Below are 18,918 nucleotides of genomic sequence, written 5' to 3' on the forward strand. Positions count from 1 at the left end.
AGGAACTCAGTACTCGCAGCCGTGATTGGCTGTGGGGCGCGGTGGCGGGATGGCGGCCGTGGGAGCTGTGGCGGGGCTGGGGAGCGCCGACTTCTCGGACCTGCGGGAGATCAAGAAGCAGCTGCTGAACGTGGCGGAGCGCAGCCGGGAGCGCGGCCTGCAGCACAGCGGGAAGTGGTGAGCGCCGCGGGACGGGCGGGCGGGTACGCGCCGGTGGGTCCTGTGGTAACGGCCGTCTCTCCGCGCAGGGCCTCCGAGCTGGCCTTCGCCCTGGAGCCGCTTCTGCTGAGCGAGCTGCCGCCGCCGCCCGCGCTCACGGAGGTAAGTGCTGTGCAGAACGGGCCGGGCCGGTAGCGAGCGGCAGCGCGGAGTGCGGCTCCGCACGGTCTGCGGTGCGCGGGTGTGTGAGGTGTGCGCGGCACAGAGGGACCTGGGGGCCCTGATGGACGAGAAACTGAACATGAGCCAGCAGGGCGCTCCTGCAGCTCCTGCGGCAAACGGTATCCGGGGCTCCATCAGGAGAGGGGTGGTCAGCAGGGACAGGGAGGTGATTCACCCTCTCTACTCGGCTCTTGTGAGGCCCCATCTGCAGTACTGTGTCCAGGTGTGGAGCCCTCAGTACAAGAAAGGCATGGAGATTTTGGAAAGGGTCCAGAGGAGGGACAGGAAGATGATCAGGGGGCTGGAGCACCTCCCCTATGAGGACAGGCTGAGGGAACTGGGTTTGTTCAGCCTGGAGAAGAGAAGGCTGCAGGGTGACCTCATTGCAGCCTTTCAATACCTGTAGGGAACCTATATCCAGGAGGGGAGTAAACTCTTTGAAGGAGCTGATAATAGCAGGACAAGGGGAAATAGATTTAAGTTGAAAGAGGGAAGATTTAGGTTGGATGTCACGGGAAAGTTCTTTACTAGGAGAGTGGTTAGGTCCTGGAACAGGCTGCCCAGGGAGGTTGTGGATGCCCCATCCCTGGAGGTGTTCAAAGCCAGGTTGGATGGAGTCCTGGGCAACCTCATCTAGTGAACGTGGAAGTTTGGTGGCCCTGCCAGGCAGGGCGGTTGGAACTTCATGATTCTTGAGGTCCCTTCCAACCTGGGCCATTCTGTGATTCTGTGAGGGGTTGTGCAGAGCTTCCCGTTGGCAGAGCTGCGAGCTTCTTTTTAGTTCTCTCCAAATGTGCTGTGGGGAAGTGTGATAGTGATATTTTTAACAACTGCTGTGCAGGAGGCTTTTCTGAGTGCTGATCTCTTTACAATGCTGGTAAGTTCCTTTCTGGTGTATGTTTTGGGTTGTTGTTTGGTTTTTTTTTTTTCCAGAAAGATGGACAGGCATGATGTGCTTCCCAGATGAAAGCATTCAGTTTCCTATTTTGTTGTGTCCTAAATGAGAAATTTATAAGTTAAATTTGAAATCGCGCCGTGTAATGTTCATTTGTTCATTTTAGCTGAGGGTTTTTACCTAAGGTTTAAAAGTCACTGCACTCTATATTATTTGATGTCCATAAAGTATTGCTCCTTAGGACACAGGGAAAACAAGTTGTATCTTAATCAGCAATTGTATAGAAATACTGCAGGACTTGTAGGTGTAATACTCCTTAAGTTATTGCAGTGTAACATGTCACAAATGCATTTCACAAAATGTTTGAGGTTGGAAGGGACCTCTGGGTCCATCTTGTCCAACTCTCTCTAGTCCAGCAGGACAACTCACAGCAGGTAGCCCAGGACCAAGTTTGTGTGTTTTTTGAGGTTCTCCAAGAGGGCCAACACCAGAAGCCCTCTGGGCAGCCTGTGCTCAGTGCTTTGTCACCCACACAGTATGCGAGAGCTCCCTGATGTTTACAGAGATTCCTTTGTTTCAGTTTGTACCTGTTGCCTCTCATCCTGTCACTGGACAGTACTTAGAAGGGGCTTTTCTCATTCCTCTTTGTACCTTTCCTTCAGGTATGTACATTGATGAGATCCTCCTGCACTTTTCCTCCCACAAGCTGAACCAGTCACAACTCTCTGCCTTTCCTCATATTTGAAATGCTTCAGTCATTTCATCTTCATGGTCCTTCATTGAGCTCTCTCTTGTATGTCCATCGTTTCTGTACTGATGTACAGAAGTGGGCAGAGTATTCCAGATGTGACCTTGCCAGTGCTGAGTGTTGGGGGAAGGTCACCTACCTTAACCTGCTGGCAATATTTTACATAGATCAGCCTATGATACACTTGTCTTTCCTTGTGGCAGGCTGGCTTGTGTACAATTTGGTGTCCCCCAGGACTCCCAGGTTCTTTCCTGTCAGTATATTGTTCAAGGCATAGTTACCAAGGAAATCACAGAATCACAGAATTGTAGGGGTTGGAAGGGACCTCTAGAGATCATCGAGTCCAACCCCCCTGCCAAAGCAGGCTCCGTACACCATGTCACACAGGAAGGCGTCCAGGCGGGTCTTAAATATCTCCAGAGAAGGAGACTCCACCACCTCCCTGGGCAGCCTGTTCCAGTGCTCCGTCACCCTCACTGTAAAGAAATGTTTGTGTTTAAATAAGCAGGTTAGTATTGTTGGATATTCCTGAGTACTTTTCTTACTTGTTATCATTTTCCTTGAACAGCTAATTTTTGCCTTCTGGCAACTTGCCACAATTTATCTTCTGGAACTTAACTGTTTACTTCAAATGTTTCTAGCCAGTCAGAATCCTTGTTCTCACACGAGTACCAATTGTGTGAAGGAGTGGAGAGAGTTTTCTGACAGTACTCAACCCTAATGTGAACAAAAAACATGTTTTGTTGTTACGTTTTTGTGTTGTTTTTTCTCTTAACTTTCAAGGCAGTTTCATTGATAGGCTTGTAAGTAGGTGATTTTCCTACAGAATGTCAGAATTTCTAAGGTATTCTCCTTTGTTCTTGCAGGAGGATGCTCGTGATCTGGATGCCTATACGTTAGCCAAATCTTACTTTGATCTAAAGGAATATGACAGAGCTGCGTATTTCTTACGGGGCTGCAAGAGTCAGAAAGCTTACTTCTTGTATATGTACTCTAGGTACCTGGTAAGATAGAAGGAAAAGTTGCCTTTAAGCACTGAATTCCTTGGCTTTGCTTCCTTTCCACATGTAGAATGTAGCATACCTTATATATGCTGTTGTAAAATAATTTTGATTTTCCTCTGTTCTCCACAGTCAGGGGAAAAGAAGAAGGATGATGAGACGGTGGATAGTTTGGGTAAGACTCTACTGTCAAGGAACATGAGACAATGTAACGAAACTTCCAGTAACACATCTTCATGTTAATTATTTTGGTTTTATGGCGTTTCCATTGATGCTTGAGTAATAGTGGACTGTAACATAATTTGCTTTCATTTTCTCTCAGTTGATTGGCTCAATACAGGTTACAGAATTTCTTTTCTTACTTATTATGTTAAAGTGGGTCATTGGACTAGGAGACTTGATATTTATAACAGAAAAATAGTCATGGACTGGAAAGCTTTCTGGCCGTGTTGGTGATGATTCTTAGTATACCCTAGACCTTACAGTTAACATACCGAGACTCCTGAATGAAAGCAAAGTGTTTGACTTTCTTCACATGCAGGACCACTGGAAAAAGGACAGGTGAAAAATGAAGCTCTACGAGAACTTAGAGTTGAGCTCAGTAAGAAGCACAAAGCACAGGAACTGGATGGATTTGGCCTTTATCTGTAAGCGTCTACATCTGTTCTTAATGTATTTGTATATGTTTATGTGGACATGCAGAGTTTTATGGCTGATTAATCTGCTTTACAGGTATGGTGTTGTGTTGCGGAAGCTGGACCTGGCTAAAGAAGCAATAGATGTATTTGTTGAAGCTACTCATGTCTTACCTTTGCACTGGGGAGCTTGGCTGGAACTTTGCAACTTGATTACAGATAAAGAGATGGTAAAACTTGGGAGATGTCAAGTGGTGATAACAAATTCCAGAGTTTAACCTGATTCAGTTGTCAGAAGATTAGTGTTGCACACTGCTTTATTCTGTGAGACTCTCAGACAAGACAACCCAAGATTGTAAATTATGTTGTTAAAGCCACTTGTGACATGAAGGAATTCAACCCAAGCTTTTTTGGTTGCTTTTTGCTGTTGTTTTGTTGTGTGTGGCTTGTGGTCTTTTTTCGGGGGGAGAGCATTCTAGTTCTGCAGTTACTACACAGTATTTGTGATTTGAGGGTGCATGTATGGAATCACTGTTTTCAGTTTTTTCAAATGATTGGAAGTTTGTGATTTTCTTTTATGATTGTGCAAATTATTTGCAATGATATGGGTCATCTAGTGAGCAGCAAGCACCATTGAGCAAGATAAGCATTTAATAAGTCAATCACTTCAATACTTATCAAGTAAAGCATAGTAAACTCATATCTATAACAGGAAATAGTTGACTTACAAGACCTGATGTTCAGAGATTTCTTTGAATGTCCTCTGATATGGTTTTGTGGCTTAGATGCCTATTAGTAATGGGAGGGTATGTCTTTAATTTAGTTTTATCCCAAGAGAGTCTAAGGTGCTCTGATACAGCTCCTTGATATGAAATAAAATGTGCTTCTGAGGATCATCACTGAGAAATTCGCTTCAGAAGGGCAAATCTTATTCAGACTGAAACACTAAAGTAGACATTCCCTTGTTAAATATAAATATACAGTCTCTATGAGATTAACTGTATCAAAGAACTGAAAGGTGATTTTGTCTTTATGCATGGGGTTTATGAGACCACTCCTGTAATTCTTCAGTCAATTCTGGCTATGTATTCTGGAGATGTTTTGAAAAGTAGAGATGATGCAGAAGAGAACCTTATTGTTCCTTGAAGAACAGGAAATTAATTTTCGTGAGATTATTTAGATTATTCTGTTCATGTAGCTTATTACAAGGGGCCAAAAAAAAAAAAAAAAAAAAAAGAAGACAAAGAACCTCATCTATTTAACAGTGATGTGCAAACATGGGAAGAAAATAGTCTTTCAAAGCAGTCTTGAATTTAGTGTAGAAATAAAGCCAGTAGCTGAAGCAGAAGCCTGGTGCCTTTCGTGTTTGAAAACAATCATTTCTTCACCAACTGACCAAATGAAAAATCATCAGTTTTTTTTATTTTGAGTCACTGGTATAGATTGGGAGTGACTAAATGGAATTATGTAGTCCATATTGTAACATTTTTTAGAATAGGCATCTTGATGCTCCTTTTATTCTCCAATGTTCTTAATTTGTAAACATTTTTTAGCCTCCACTGTGGAAGAAAACGATATTAATTTTTGGTCCTAATACTATTCTTTCATAGCTGGTGTTATGGCCTAAGAAAGCGCTTACAGGAAAGTCTTCTACCTCAAGACTGTCTACTAGCTCATGGGAGGGAAGATAATGGATTCTTTGCCACAGGTGGCTCTTAGAATACTACTGATTGTCATCTCTTCCTCCTCTTCTTTGGTTCTTGCTAGTTGAAGTTCCTGTCCTTGCCAGATACATGGATGAAAGAGTTCTTTCTTGCACACATTTATACAGAGCTCCAGCTGATAGAGGAGGCTCTGCAGAAGTATCAGAGCCTCATTGATGCAGGATTTTCTAAAAGCACATATATCATCTCTCAGATTGCAGTTGCCTACCACAATATACGAGGTCAGTGATATTTACTAAGTAGAATGAGCCTTTTAATGCAAACTTAGCATTTGTTGTTCTTGTTCTCACATCTTCTCTTCTTTCTTCAGATATTGACAAAGCCTTATCTATCTTTAATGAGCTAAGGAAACAAGATCCTTACAGAATAGAAAACATGGACACTTTCTCCAACTTGCTGTATGTCAGGGTAAGCGCCCTTTCTGTTGTTTGTCCATGATGATACTATTTGTCAGAGGTAAGTTAAACACTGGTAAAGCAAGTGCTGTTATGAAGTTACTCTAAACATAAGCTCTCAGCTTCTGTTTGCATCTGTTTCATGGAGTTGTTATTTAGAAATATGTGCCTTGTCCATTACCTAGGTTGTCTTTGTCTGAAACTGTAATGTGATCCTTTACTCATCGCTTCTTTGTTTCACTAGAGCATGAAGCCTGAGCTGAGCTACCTGGCTCACAATCTCTGCGAGATAGACAAGTATCGTGTTGAGACCTGCTGTGTAATTGGTGAGAGCCAACCCTTTTACATGTTCTTATTGTGCTGTCTCCAGGCTGTGGGAAGCTATTTTAATAATAGCTGTAAAAATGATGAACTGACAAAACCTTCAAAAACATTTGGTGAATGTGGTTTGAGGCAGCCTAAAAAGTAGACCAAATGAGAGCACCCCCTTTCCCACATTCCTCTTTGCAAGAGCTGCTGCAATACTGTTAGAGAAGAAAGTAGTTAAGAAAACATTATGAAGACCCCTGCAGTTGGTAATTCTCTTCAGTTGTCAAATTCCAGCAGAACTGTCAAGTCTGGGAAATAACTTTTTTTAGATCAGGATGTGAGATTCTGAGCAGGTGATGGGATCCTACCTAATAGGTATTGCTGGAAAAGGAGTTGGTGAGAACACTGGAGAAGATACTACTAGGACTCTTAGGATTTGAGGCAGATCTACCTGTAATGTATCGTCATCATATAATCTACTGCCTCTGTAGCAGAAATGCTAAGGCAGAGCTTAAAGCAGTTATGGAACACCTGGTGGGAAGGCAGGGCCATCCCAGGGGAGCTCAGGTGCAAGCAATGCACCTGAGTGACCAGAAGAGGTAGAGCCAGGATCCACCCCTTCCCAGACCTCACTTAAGGGTTGGCAGTGGAGGTGAGGGTATTTTGCTGGAGGTCTCTGCATACCTTATACCTTCCAAAGGTAAGTAAATTTTATTCCTTTTGTTTTTGTGTCTGTGGCTGCTGCATTTGGGCTTGTCCTCGTTTGCTGCAGCCTAGGACTTTGCCACTCTGCTATTATTGCTGTTCTTTCCATTGCAGCATTACATACCTCTTAATTTAGATTATACCTATTCTATCTGGTTTTTGTTTTGTTTTGTTTTTTCCTCTACTGTTGTTCTCTATTTATTTAATTATTGTGACTTTTTGCTTTAGGGAATTATTATAGCTTACGAAGTCAGCATGAAAAAGCAGCACTGTATTTCCAGAGAGCCTTGAAACTGAATCCTCGTTATCTGGGAGCCTGGACACTTATGGGACATGAGTACATGGAAATGAAGAATACATCTGCAGCTATCCAAGCTTATAGGTATGGCTCATGCTGCACAAAATAGCGTTTGCATGCATTTGGGTTGAATTAAGGGAAAAAGAAAATGGTACTCAATCTTTTTTCCAACTCTGTATTTTTCTGATCCTAACTGCTTACTGACTACTTTGTCTTTTTCTCTTTGGCAGACATGCAATAGAGGTGAACAAAAGGGATTACAGAGCCTGGTATGGTTTGGGGCAAACCTATGAAATCCTCAAAATGCCATTCTACTGTCTCTATTATTACCGACGGGCCCACCAGCTCAGGTAGAGTGGGAAATGTAGCTGTGACAATTGGCACTTATTCATAAAATCACTAAAGTTGAAAGAGACTGTTAACATCATCTAATCCAACTCCTCCTGATTTCACCAAGAATAGACAACTCTATTGTTTTGTGTTTGCTGTGCCCATGACGGCTTCTGACCACCACATCTCCCATAGGTTGCTCTTTGTAAACAGCTTGTCAAGCGGAGCGATTCCCCTGGTAGTCTCTTAGTAGCTGATGTCTGTTTATTAAGGTATTTGTATACAGGAACGAAATTGGGATAAGAAGAAGAGCATTAACACCATTTGGTTTGTAGTGCTAGTATTCCCACCTTAGGTATGCTAAGTTAGCTGTTAACATACCAAACTATATGTCTGAGAGTACTGTCCAAATGCTTTTTGAATTGTGTCAGGCTTGGTGGTGTGAGCATTTTGCTTGGGAGCCTGTTCTAATGCCTCAGGTGTATAAAGTGAAATTTTATGTAAGAGAAGATGATGGACTTCCTGTTTCAGCTCTGGTAAGTATTCTGCTCCGACATGGGTGCTCCCCGGCGAAAAGCTGCTGCCAGAAATACTGAGGAGGCCAAGACAAGGGTCCCGATCTCACAGAAACGGGAGGCAGCAACCAAGAATACTGCAGAGACCCAGACTGACGTCCTGCACATGCCTTATAGGAAGGCTGCTGTCAAAATGTCTGAGGAAACTCAGACTGAGCCCCCAACCCAAGATGCTGGTGTGCAGGTCTCTGGCTGTACTGAGTGCCAGAGCCTGGCCCTTGCAGTGCTGGGTGAGGGAGGCAGTGATTGTGTTCACTGCGACCAGGTGAACTACTTGCTCAGCCTCGTAGTTGACCTGAAGGAGGAAGTGGAGAGGCTGAGGACTATAAAAGAGTGTGAGAGGGAGATTGACTGGTGGTGTCAGTCCCTCTCAGTCTCAAGTTCTCAGCACACAGTCAAGGCTCCTAATGGAGCATGTCAGCCCCTGCCACCTCACAAACAGGTGGTAAAGGGGAACTAGCCAGCTGGCAACACTGCAGCCGGCCCCCTGTCCTCTCTTCCCCCCAGCAGTAATTTGAGAAGGGAGGAGGAGTGGAAACGGGTACCTGCTCGACGGAAGGGGCATCCTCCATCACGACCATCCCCGGCTCCCCAGGTGCCTCTGCGAAACCGGTTTGAGGCCCTGGAACTTGAGGGGGGGACTAGTGAGAGTGTGGAAACAGGTGCACCCATGAGGTTGCCTCAGGTGAAGCGGTCACCCCGAAGCCTCAAGACTGCTTCTACACGTAAGGACAGAAGGGTGATTGTTGTAGGTGACTCCCTTCTGCAAGGAACAGAAGGCCCTATATGCCGGCCTGACCCTACCCACAGAGAAGTGTGCTGCCTTCCTGGGGCACGGGTCAGGGACATTTCAAAGAAAATTTCTAGATTGATTCATCCTTCAGACTACTACCCACTTTTAATAATTCAGGCTGGCAGTGAGGAAGTTGGCAAGGAGAGCCTGAGGTCCATCAAGAAAGATTCAGGGGAATGGGGCGAATACTTGAAGGAGCTGGGGTGCAGGTGATCTTTTCTTCTATGCCCGTGGTGTCAGGAAAAGGTACAGGGAGGATCCAAAAAACCCATCTCTTAAACAGATGGCTTATGAGCTGGTGCAGACACAAGAATTTCGGCTATTTTGACCATGGGGCAATCTACACTGCACCCGGAATGATGGCTGCTGATGCAAGCAACCTGTCCCTGAGGGGTAAGAGGGTATTAGCTGAAGAATTAGCGGGACTCATTGATAGGTCTTTAAACTAGGAACGAAGGGGGAAGGGGGCAAAATAAGGGCTACTGGGGTTGAGCGGTGCATTCGAGGGATTGTACCGAACTCCGTGGGCTAAGATTGCAGAGTGCAAAAGGAGGGAGTAGGGCAGGGGGATGCTGGGGATGCCGCTGTTCTAGCGGATCCTGGATCGCTTATGAAGGTGGTGAGACGGACAGCCCGGCTGAAGTGCCTTTATACTAATGCACGGAGCCTGAGTAACAAGCAGGAGGAACTGGAAACTGTGATGCGCTCTGAAAATTATGACATTGTTGCTATCACAGAAACATGGTGGGATGACTCCCACAATTGGGATACTGCCATCGATGGCTATAGGCTCTTTAGGAGAGATAGGCGAGGTAGGAAGGGTGGGGGAGTCGCTCTTTATGTCAGAGATTGGATAAACTGTGAGGAGCTCCCCATGAGAAACAGTCAAGAACAGGTTGAGAGCCTGTGGGTTAGGATTAGAGACGGGACTAATAAAGGTCAGCTGGTATTAGGGGTATACTACAGGCCACCTGATCAAGGGGAGGCTGCTGATGAGGCTTTCTTGCTCCAGATGCGTGAGGCGTCTGGCTCACGGGCTCTTGTCCTGGTGGGGGACTTCAACCATCCAGACATCTGTTGGGAAAACCACATGGCGAGCTGCAAGAGCTCCAGAAGGCTCTTGGAATCCATTGATGATAGCTTTCTGGTTCAGGTATTGGACAGACCGACCAGAGGTCAAGCGTTGCTGGACCTGCTGCTCACCAACGCTGAGGAGATCATCAAAGGCGTCAAGGTTGGAGGCTGCCTGGGCTCCAGCGATCATGCCCTGGTTGAGTTTGTGATCTCAAGCGATGTGGGCCTGGCAAAGAGCAGGACCAGGATGCTCAACTTTAGAAGAGCAGACTTCAAGCTACTCAATGGAATGCTGGCCAAGATCCCCTGGCGCGCTGCCCTCAAAGATAAGGACGTTGAGGAGAGCTGGCTACTGTTCAAGGATGCCCTCCTGGCAGCACAAGAGGTCTCCATTCCCCTGATTAAGAAAGTGGGCAGGAGAGGTAGAAAACCGGCATGGCTCAGCAAGGACCTGCTAAGAGAACTGAGGGTGAAGAAAGGGGTGTACAAGCTCTGGAAACAAGGCTGTGTCACCCGGGAAGAATACAGGGATGCCGTCCGAACTTGCAGACGTGGGATCAGGAAAGCCAAGGCGCAGGCAGAACTGAACTTGGCGAGGGACGTGAAAAACAATAAGAAAACCTTCTACAGGTACATGGGCCAGAAGAGACAGGCCAAAATGGGCGTACCTACTCTGGTAAATTTAAAAGGAGAAATGGCTTCAACAGATGAAGAGAAAGCTGAGGTGCTGAATGAGTTCTTCACCTCGGTCTTCACTGGTGGCCAGGATTCTAGTCTTTTTCACGTCCCTAAGTCTTGCACCCCCATACCTCTATGTGGGGAACAAGGAGGTAAATCCCTCCCCACTGTAAGGGTAGAGCAAGTCCAAGAGTGCCTCCTTAGACTGAATGAATATAAGTCTATGGGGCCAGATGGCGTGCATCCCAGGGTCCTGAAGGAGCTGGCTGAGGTGGTTGCTGAGCCGCTCTCCATCATATTTGAGAAGTCGTGGCTGTCAGGTGAGGTCCCGGATGATTGGAGGAAGGGTCACGTCACTCCCATTTACAAGAAGGGGAGCAGGGAGGACCCGGGTAACTACAGGCCGGTGAGTCTCACCTCTGTGCCTGGGAAGATTATGGAACAGACCCTCCTGGACAACATGCTTGATCACATAAAGAACGAGCATGTGATCCGAGACAGCCAGCATGGCTTCACCAGGGGAAGGTCATGCTTAACTAATCTTGTGGCCTTCTATGATGGAGTGACGGCGTTGGTGGATGAAGGGAAGGCGACCGATGTCATTTACCTGGACCTGAGCAAGGCCTTTGACATGGTCCCCCATCACATCCTCATCTCCAAATTGGAGGGAGGTGGATTTGATGGGTGGACAACTAGATGGATAAGCAATTGGTTGAAAGGCCGCAGACAGAGGGTGGTGGTCAATGGCTCTATGTCCAGGTGGAGGCCGGTAACGAGCGGTGTCCCTCAAGGGTCTGTCTTGGGACCGGTGCTCTTTAACATCTTTATTAATGACATCGATGAGGGAATGGAGTGCACCCTCAGCAAGTTTGCTGATGACACCAAGCTGAGTGGTGCAGTCGATACGGTGGAAGGAACGGATGCCATTCAGAGGGACCTTGACAGGCTGGAAAGCTGGGCTCGGGTGAACCTAATGAGGTTCAACACGGCAAAGTGCAAGGTTTTGCACTTGGGCCGGAAGAACCCCATGCACCTGTACAGGCTGGGAGGAGTTGTCCTTGAGAGCAGCTCGGCAGAAAAAGACCTAGGGGTCCTGATAGATGAGAAACTTAACATGAGCCAGCAGTGCGCTCTGGCAGCCCGGAAAGCAAATGGGATCCTGGGCTCCATCAGGAGAGGGGTGGTCAGCAGGGATAGGGAGGTGATCGTCCCTCTCTACTCTGCTCTTGTGAGGCCCCATCTGCAGTACTGTGTCCAGGTGTGGAGCCCTCAGTACAAAAAAGATATGGAGATTTTGGAAAGGGTCCAGAGGAGGGACAGGAAGATGATCAGGGGGCTGGAGCACCTCCCCTATGAGGACAGGCTGAGGGAGTTGGGTTTGTTCAGCCTGGAGAAGAGAAGGTTGCGGGGAGACCTCATTGCAGCCTTTCAGTACCTGAAGGGAACTTACTCCCAGGAGGGGAGTAAACTCTTCGAAAGGGCTGATAATAGCAGGACTAGGGGAAATGGTTTTAAGTTGAAGGAGGGAAGATTTAGGTTGGATGTTAGGGGAATGTTCTTTACTAGAAGGGTGGTTAGGTCCTGGAACAGGCTGCCCAGGGAGGTTGTGGATGCCCCGTCCTTGGAGGTGTTCAAGACCAGGTTGGATGGGGCCCTGGGCAACCTGATCTAGTAAATGTGTATGTTTGGTGGCCCTGCCAGGCAGGGGGGTTGGAACTACATGATCCTTGAGGTCCCTTCCAACCCGGGTAATTCTGTGATTCTGTGATTCTGTGACACTGCCAAGCGTGGATTTTCTCTCCTTCTTGTCCCCCTTTGTGAGGTCAGCTGGCTGCCCATTAAACTACATTTAGGATTTATTTTCTTACAGACCCAATGATTCTCGTATGCTGGTTGCTCTAGGAGAATGTTATGAGAAACTCAATCAGTTGGTGGAAGCTAAAAAGGTAAGTGAGGGCTGACATGCAGACATTAGGTGGAGCTGCAGTTAAATTGTGTGGCTTGTGCTACTGGAAATGTATGTAGCACATTAGGAGCTTATTGAAACCCTTTGTTGCAGTTAAAATGGGAAACTCTGTAACTAGAGTAGTTGAGAGAATTGTGTGCAGCTGATGCATGACCCTTTGCTTTAAAGCCATGCAGTTTTGTTTCTGACTTGCTTGCATGAATCATGAGCTGGAGTCATTTTTCTTGTGTGCTTGACTAACTCTTCTTCCTTGGTAGTGCTATTGGAGGGCTTATGCTGTGGGAGATGTGGAGAAAATGGCATTGGTGAAACTAGCAAAGTGAGTATGTCTTAGTACTGAATTGTTGATATTGTGTTAAATGCAACAAAAGCACTTTGATGACTTGCAATAAAATGGTAGGTGGAAAACAGATGCAATTGCTGGTAGGTAGCATTGCTTCTGGAGGGTGTGTAGTAATTGTTATCTTTGGAAGGTCTGCAGAGACTACAAACTCTGTTATCCAGCTTTAGCTTTAAGTTTCTGTCAGGACAAGTAGAGAAGAAATTGTGGGATGCATTACAAAGGACTTCCAAATCATGGGATAATTTGAGTACTATAGCAATGTCACAGTGAAATTTAAGGCGATCCATGGTGCTAAATGCTGTATGAGATCATAGACTGATTATTTCATTCCCATCATCTTTTCCCCTGAGCCCCCCCACCCCTTTTTTTTTTTTTTTTTTTTTCCTGATATACAAATGTGACATTTAGCATAGAATCTAATGTAAAATAGATGTGAACAGTGATGTTAACACCAACTTTTGGTTGGGAAAAAAATATAAAGGGAAAAGTGAAGGGGAAGGAAATGGGCAGATAGAAGGTGAAACTACTGTATAAAGATTTTTTTGGTACACAGGTAGAAGTAAAGAGCTCTAAAAAGGACAGTCAATTAGAGTAGGATGGAAAAACTCTGTTACAGGCTTTAAATGTAACTGATCAGATGAAGGTTCCTGCTTTAATTGTATCTGCGCTGCTTCTAGCAGGTGACACTTGACTGACTTCCTTCCTGATAATGTAGTTGTTCTCTGGCTGGATCATGTCTTTCTATGAGGGATGGTACATAATGGATGTTTTGCAAATTCTTAAGAAAAAAAAAATGGCTCTAGTTCAGGTCAGACTTAATAGGGATGCTCTCATAGACCAGGAAAGCCTGACAAGGTGATTTTGTTCCAGTGGCCATTTCATGTCATTTGTTTATGTATTTTCCTAGGCTGCATGAACAGCTGAATGAATCTGAACAGGCTGCTCAGTGCTATATCAAATACATCCAGGATATCTATTCCTGTGGGGTAAGACTACATCTTGGGAAGCAAAGGAAAAGTAAACATGGTGCAGAAACTAACTCAGTCTGTTTTTACCCTCTTCACTGTAGGAGATAGTGGAGCACCTGGAGGTTAGCACTGCCTTCCGTTACCTTGCCCAGTACTACTTCAAGTGTAAACTCTGGGATGAAGCCTCAGCGTGTGCTCAGAAATGCTGCTCGTTCAATGATGTGAGTAGTTGCATGATTCCTGGTGTCTTACCTGGGGGATCTCTGACTTAAATCTTGGCTACCCTCTGAGTGTACCAATCCTTTATTGAAAGAATGAAAGCTATCTGCTGTGTAGATGAACAGTTTCATCCAGAATGTTTTTGTATACCTTATTACTACTGCTGCTTGTGATTGAATATAGTTGAATTGTGTTGGAATATAGCATAGAAAAGTAAAACTGGATCAAGTCTTGTTACTTCATTGTTCACTTAATAAAAGAATCTGAGGCTGCAGATGGCAGCCTTAAGACTGCTGAAAATCTTAGTGGGGAGGTGGTTAGAAGTTTAGAATGTCCCATGCTACAGTAGTGATACTCAAATGGCTTCTCATTGCGCGTCTTGTATGTGTAGACAGTGGGGAGGATATAAGAGCACTCAAGTTTTGTAAGTGACTTCATGTTCTGAGATTTTCTGCAGCTTGTAAGTGGGAAATTCTGGATTTTTTAGAATTCCAACCTAGTGATGTCCACCAGCCAAGACTGCTGCAAGTTGTGCGCTCTGTTCTTAACAGAGTTTTCTAGAACTCAAAAGAATGAGTTTAGCTGTGAAGCATCTCCAGTCTACTTTTAAATAGAATATTTAGATGGCTGCAGTGGTTGACGGTACCAGTGTCTGAAATACCCAAGTAATGTGCAAATAGGTTGAAAAGAGGGAGGGTTATCATTATTAACAAGTCTGCCATACCTTAATGTCAGGTCTGAGGGCACTTTTAAGTATCTTCCGGAATGGTGGCCTTACAGAGTGAAAAATTACTGAATTTTAGGCTGGTGGTATATTGAATTTGATGCAGAAACCACTCATCCATCAGTGTGCGGTTTTTGTTTTTTACAAATTATTTTCAGACTAGAGAAGAAGGAAAGGCACTACTGCGGCAAATCTTACAGCTTCGCAACCAAGGAGAGGCCTCCTCCACAGACATCGCTACTCCCTTTTTCCTTCCAGCATCGTTGTCAGCCAATAGCACTCCCACACGTCGTGTCTCCCCGCTCAATCTATCTTCTGTTACACCATGAGCAATGCTGGTACCTCTAACCTGTGCACTGAACGTCATGTTGTGGAAGGTGCATGCAACCACCTAGTTCTTTCCAGTGAAATTTTTATATTCAGTGTTGCCTTCACAGGTAAGGAAGTAGGGTAAAGAGTGACTGGAGGCTGCAGCTGGAGACAGGTGTGCTCAAACAGGCAAAAGTGCCACCTACATGAAAGTGCCTACTCTGATATAAGAGAACATGCTGTACTTTTCTCCAAGTTGTTACAGTCAAGAGAGCAGATGTTCCAATACGTGGGTCTGCTAACAGGTCTTGGGAAGAGATTGGCTTCATGAGCTTGTGTGCCTCTGGTCTTTCTCTGAACTTCTCTGGATAACCTTCTGTCTGCCTGGCTGCTTAAGAATATTTCCCTGTCTTGAATTAGAGATGGCGAAGCACTATGAGACACACAAATATAATTTCCACATCTATGTTAAAGGACTGAAAAGTGTAAGGAATTTCAGGCAACCACAAAGGACAGCTGTTTGTCAGAACCACAGGTGAAAGAGCAGATATTCTGACTGAGTGGAGAGGCAGCCAGTGGGGGGATAACACCATTTCAAAAAAAAATAAAATGATTAAGCTACTGTCCTCTGGTGTCTTTGTAACTTAGCCTTCATGGGTACTATAGCAGATGACAGTAGAGGTATATGCAGCCACGTGGCAGTTACAGCAGCCTGTCCCATCCAGGCTTGTTTGTGGTGCCACTACCTGTCCATCTGGGCTGGTGCAGGATGGTGTTCACCCTGTCTGGGAGCTGGCAGGTAGAGGTCTGCATAGGGGCTGCCTCACAGTGCCTGCAGGTCAGCCTGGCTCAGTTTCAGGCTCTGGGAAAAGGTGCCAGCCTGTAGTGCTGCCCAGGGGCTGCTCTCTCCAGCCAGTGGAGGAGAAGGCCCTTCTTGCATGTCTCAGACAGATCTTAAATTCTGTGCCGTGGTAATGTGTGAATTATGACACTTTCATGTTGTCTCTATTTCTCTTAGTGGACAATGTCTCAGAAGATTCAGCTGTCCTTTGCTAGCTTGTGAATCCTAATTACAAACAGCTCTTAACATTTGGGGAGTCAGTGAGTAGGTAACGATATTCTATGCTAGTGTCAGTTCTGTTTGTCAAAAGAGTGACCTGGAATAGTAAGTACTGCTGCTGTTAAGGTGTCAGTACACAGTACAGTAGCACAGAAGAGTACAAATCCAGAAATCACCGATCTCTGTTTCTTGAAAAGGTTTGTTTCCCGCTGTGTTGCCATGCTTAGCAAAAACCAACACCTGGTAACAACAAAAAAACAAAATTTTTGGTCTTTGGTTCATGAACAGAAGAGTTTGCTTTTGCAAGACAAACTCCTTACCTGAAGAGGTTTAGCAGTTGTGTTTATCTCCTTTGTAAAGAGGTAAATGGAGTGGTTTGTGTGTTTATGGGCTGCAGCACCACCTCTGGTGTCAGGAAGAACAGAGATGAGGATGCTTTTGAAGCATCTGAGCGTGGTTTACTGTGGCCATTGCTTTCATAGCTCTTACTGGGGGTTGGTTTACACCTAAGAAGCCGTAGCGTACTGCAGGTTATTCGGATCTAGGGATGGTGGTTCCTTCTGCGTCTGTCTGGGATTGAAGGATTTTAAGGATGCCTGTTTAAGGATGCCTGACCATAAAAGGTCCGCGCCCTCCGGGCCGGCTGCTCGTTCCTTTCGGACGGGCTTCCAGCCGCGGGCAGCCGTTCCACGTGAAGGCTCACTGCGTCCTGCTGCAGAAGCGTTCCTCTCACCAGCTGCGACCGGCGCGTCGCGGCTCCGCCCTGCTGAGGGGCTCCGCTGGGGCGGCCCTCGCCCTCTGGGGTCCCCGTTTCCGCGCCCCACCGCTGGTGCGGGGCCGCTCGGGTACGACGGGCTCTGCGGCAGTTCCCCCGCAGCTCCGCTACCGGCCGGCGGCCCCGCGCCCTATCCGCCGTGGCGTTGCTATGGCTGCGGCCGCGCGGCGCTGCGGTGGCGGTAGCATCGGCGGTGGCGGGGCGGCGCCTGCCGCAGACCCCGGCCCGGCAGCGCAGGCCTCCGCCGCGGGGAGGCGGCGGGGCGGACGCCCGCCCTCAGCGTCGGCGCGCAGGGGGCCGGCAGCGGCCGGGGCTGGGCGCTGGAGCCGCCGCGGCAGCAGAAAGATGGATGCGCCGCAGCCGTCCTTCGCCGCTCAGCATCCTCCCCTGTCCGCGGCACGGTAAGAGGCGGGGGCTGCCGGAACAATGACGGTGACGGTTGCGGGGATCATCGGGGATCAGGGCCGGGGCGGCGGCGGCGAGGAGAGCGAGCGGTGGTACTGAGATGGAGGCCGAGGAGATGCAGAGAAAGCTGATGGGAACGAGGAGTCAGGGATGCAGGTGATGATGGCGGTGGAGGGAGAGGTGTGGCAAGGATGCAGCCTGCAGCCGGAACCCGCCTTAGCCTCCCTCCTGCACCATTGTGCTCCAGTTTTGTCATTGTCTCGACTTCCTCGCTACGGAACGCAGCGTGCGGGCTGTGAATTGCTGCCCGCCGCCGATGGAATTTTTACACGACTGAATCTGATGCGTGCAGAGGCGCAGCCGGCAGAGCCTGGGATGGGCCGCGGTGAGATGGCACTCGGAGCTGGGCGCTGGCGCAGCTGAGCAGGAGCAGCTGTGAAGGGTTTATTTTTACTTGTGGAGCATCTTTGCCTGTTCAGCATTGCACAAGGTTTATTTCTGTGCGTCTTCTTTTGGAAATTCATTTGTAAATGTCTCAGAGTTGGTGGATTTGTGTGTGTGTGTGAATGCACACTGCCTTGCTTAGAGACCCCACGAGCTTCACCCCTTTGTACAGGCAACACTTTTATTATGATTTTTTTATTATTTGACAGCCATTAGCTGATGAAACATGCAGTTTATTCTTAGATCTTGGAATTGCTGCCCGTCAGCTTCATGATGGCTGCTTAGGACAGGTCTGCATCATGCATTGGGGCACTGAACAGTCATTTGTAGACTGTCTGTTTTCTTTTCTGAATGTACGTATAAAAAAGATGCTGAGCATGCCAGGTAGGTTGGGAACATTGAGATGTGTGTATTTAAAAAATGTAATTTGAACTCTTGTAAGGAAAAAAGTAATGACATGTATTGTTAAGACCTTTGCATTCTGCGCCTGCTCTGTGCATTACAGTAAGGTGACATGTTGGGATCTTATTCTCAGCATCTTCCATCTGTTGGGTCAAATTCTGCATGTGTGCATATACCATGCCCTGCTTAGTAATTTGGGCTTTCTGTGCCCAGTCTCCTCAGCAGAGTGTTTGATAACCTTGTCCTTGTAATATTTTGGCAGGTTTTGACAAATTCTCCTGCTAGCCATTTCCAAGTTTGCCTTATGAATGAGAGCCTCTGTGTTCCTGCTTACTGGGAAATGAGCACAAAGTACAGCTGAAACGTGGTGGTCTGTTAAGGAGAAAGCTGGCTGTTGCCCTTTGTAAAAGTATGGTGGAGTCTGTGAGACTTTTTATTGTCAAGGTGTGTAAGTTGCTGGAACGGTGCTGCAAAATTTCTCTGTTATTATGAAGGAAAAGTGAGCTCAGGGTGTTCAAGTCAGGAAAATACTGTGAAACACAACTGTCAGGACAGTGCCCAGAATAATTCTCAGTTTTGTTTTCTATTCATCCAGTTGACACTACTGATACTGTGGTTTAAATATTGTAAAATAATAGCCCTCCAACTTGTAAAGGAAGGTATGGTCATGGATTCTGCTGTCATAATAATGGTGTAGGTCAGGCGTTGTTGAACGCCAAGTAGTTTGTAAATCACAACTTTCTTCTTTTTCTTTTTTACTTT

The 18,918-nt window shown here is 46.5% G+C and overlaps 2 protein-coding genes across 13 annotated transcripts in view; both read left to right on the plus strand.

The window, feature by feature from the left end:
• Window positions 1-33: 33 nt before the first annotated feature.
• On the plus strand, window positions 34-15,696 carry CDC23 (cell division cycle 23). Of its 2 annotated transcripts, XM_015875502.3 has the most exons (16): window positions 34-177; window positions 249-321; window positions 2,891-3,028; window positions 3,158-3,200; window positions 3,567-3,672; window positions 3,758-3,890; window positions 5,428-5,605; window positions 5,695-5,792; window positions 6,024-6,105; window positions 7,022-7,175; window positions 7,322-7,441; window positions 12,412-12,487; window positions 12,765-12,826; window positions 13,758-13,836; window positions 13,920-14,039; window positions 14,920-15,696. In XM_015875502.3, the coding sequence occupies exons 1-16, from the start codon at window positions 50-52 to the stop codon at window positions 15,088-15,090; spliced, it is 1,761 nt and encodes a 586-aa protein (XP_015730988.1). In that variant the 5' UTR covers window positions 34-49; the 3' UTR covers window positions 15,091-15,696. The 2 variants fall into 2 exon arrangements, with proteins under 2 accessions (XP_015730988.1, XP_085375201.1); XM_085519075.1 differs by lacking the exons at window positions 34-177; window positions 249-321; window positions 2,891-3,028; ... (6 more) ...; window positions 7,022-7,175; window positions 7,322-7,441 and adding an exon at window positions 7,454-10,493.
• Window positions 15,697-17,192: 1,496 nt separating this feature from the next.
• The window catches only part of JAKMIP2 (janus kinase and microtubule interacting protein 2), a 56,348-nt gene continuing 54,622 nt past the window's right edge, over window positions 17,193-18,918 (plus strand). For 7 of the 11 annotated variants that reach the window (XR_014935566.1, XR_014935565.1, XM_015875494.3 and 4 more), the window contains exon 1: window positions 17,193-17,306. The gene's annotated coding sequence lies outside the window, so the exon portion shown is untranslated. Of the gene's footprint in view, window positions 17,307-17,374; window positions 17,811-18,418; window positions 18,601-18,918 lie in introns of those variants that run through there. The other 4 variants (XM_085519067.1, XM_085519070.1, XM_085519071.1 and 1 more) reach the window with 3 other exon arrangements.

The sequence above is a fragment of the Coturnix japonica genome, chromosome 18 (assembly GCF_054131305.1).
Source record: "Coturnix japonica strain WE chromosome 18, WE-NBRP24, whole genome shotgun sequence".
In the NCBI taxonomy this organism is placed as follows: Eukaryota; Metazoa; Chordata; class Aves; order Galliformes; family Phasianidae; genus Coturnix; species Coturnix japonica.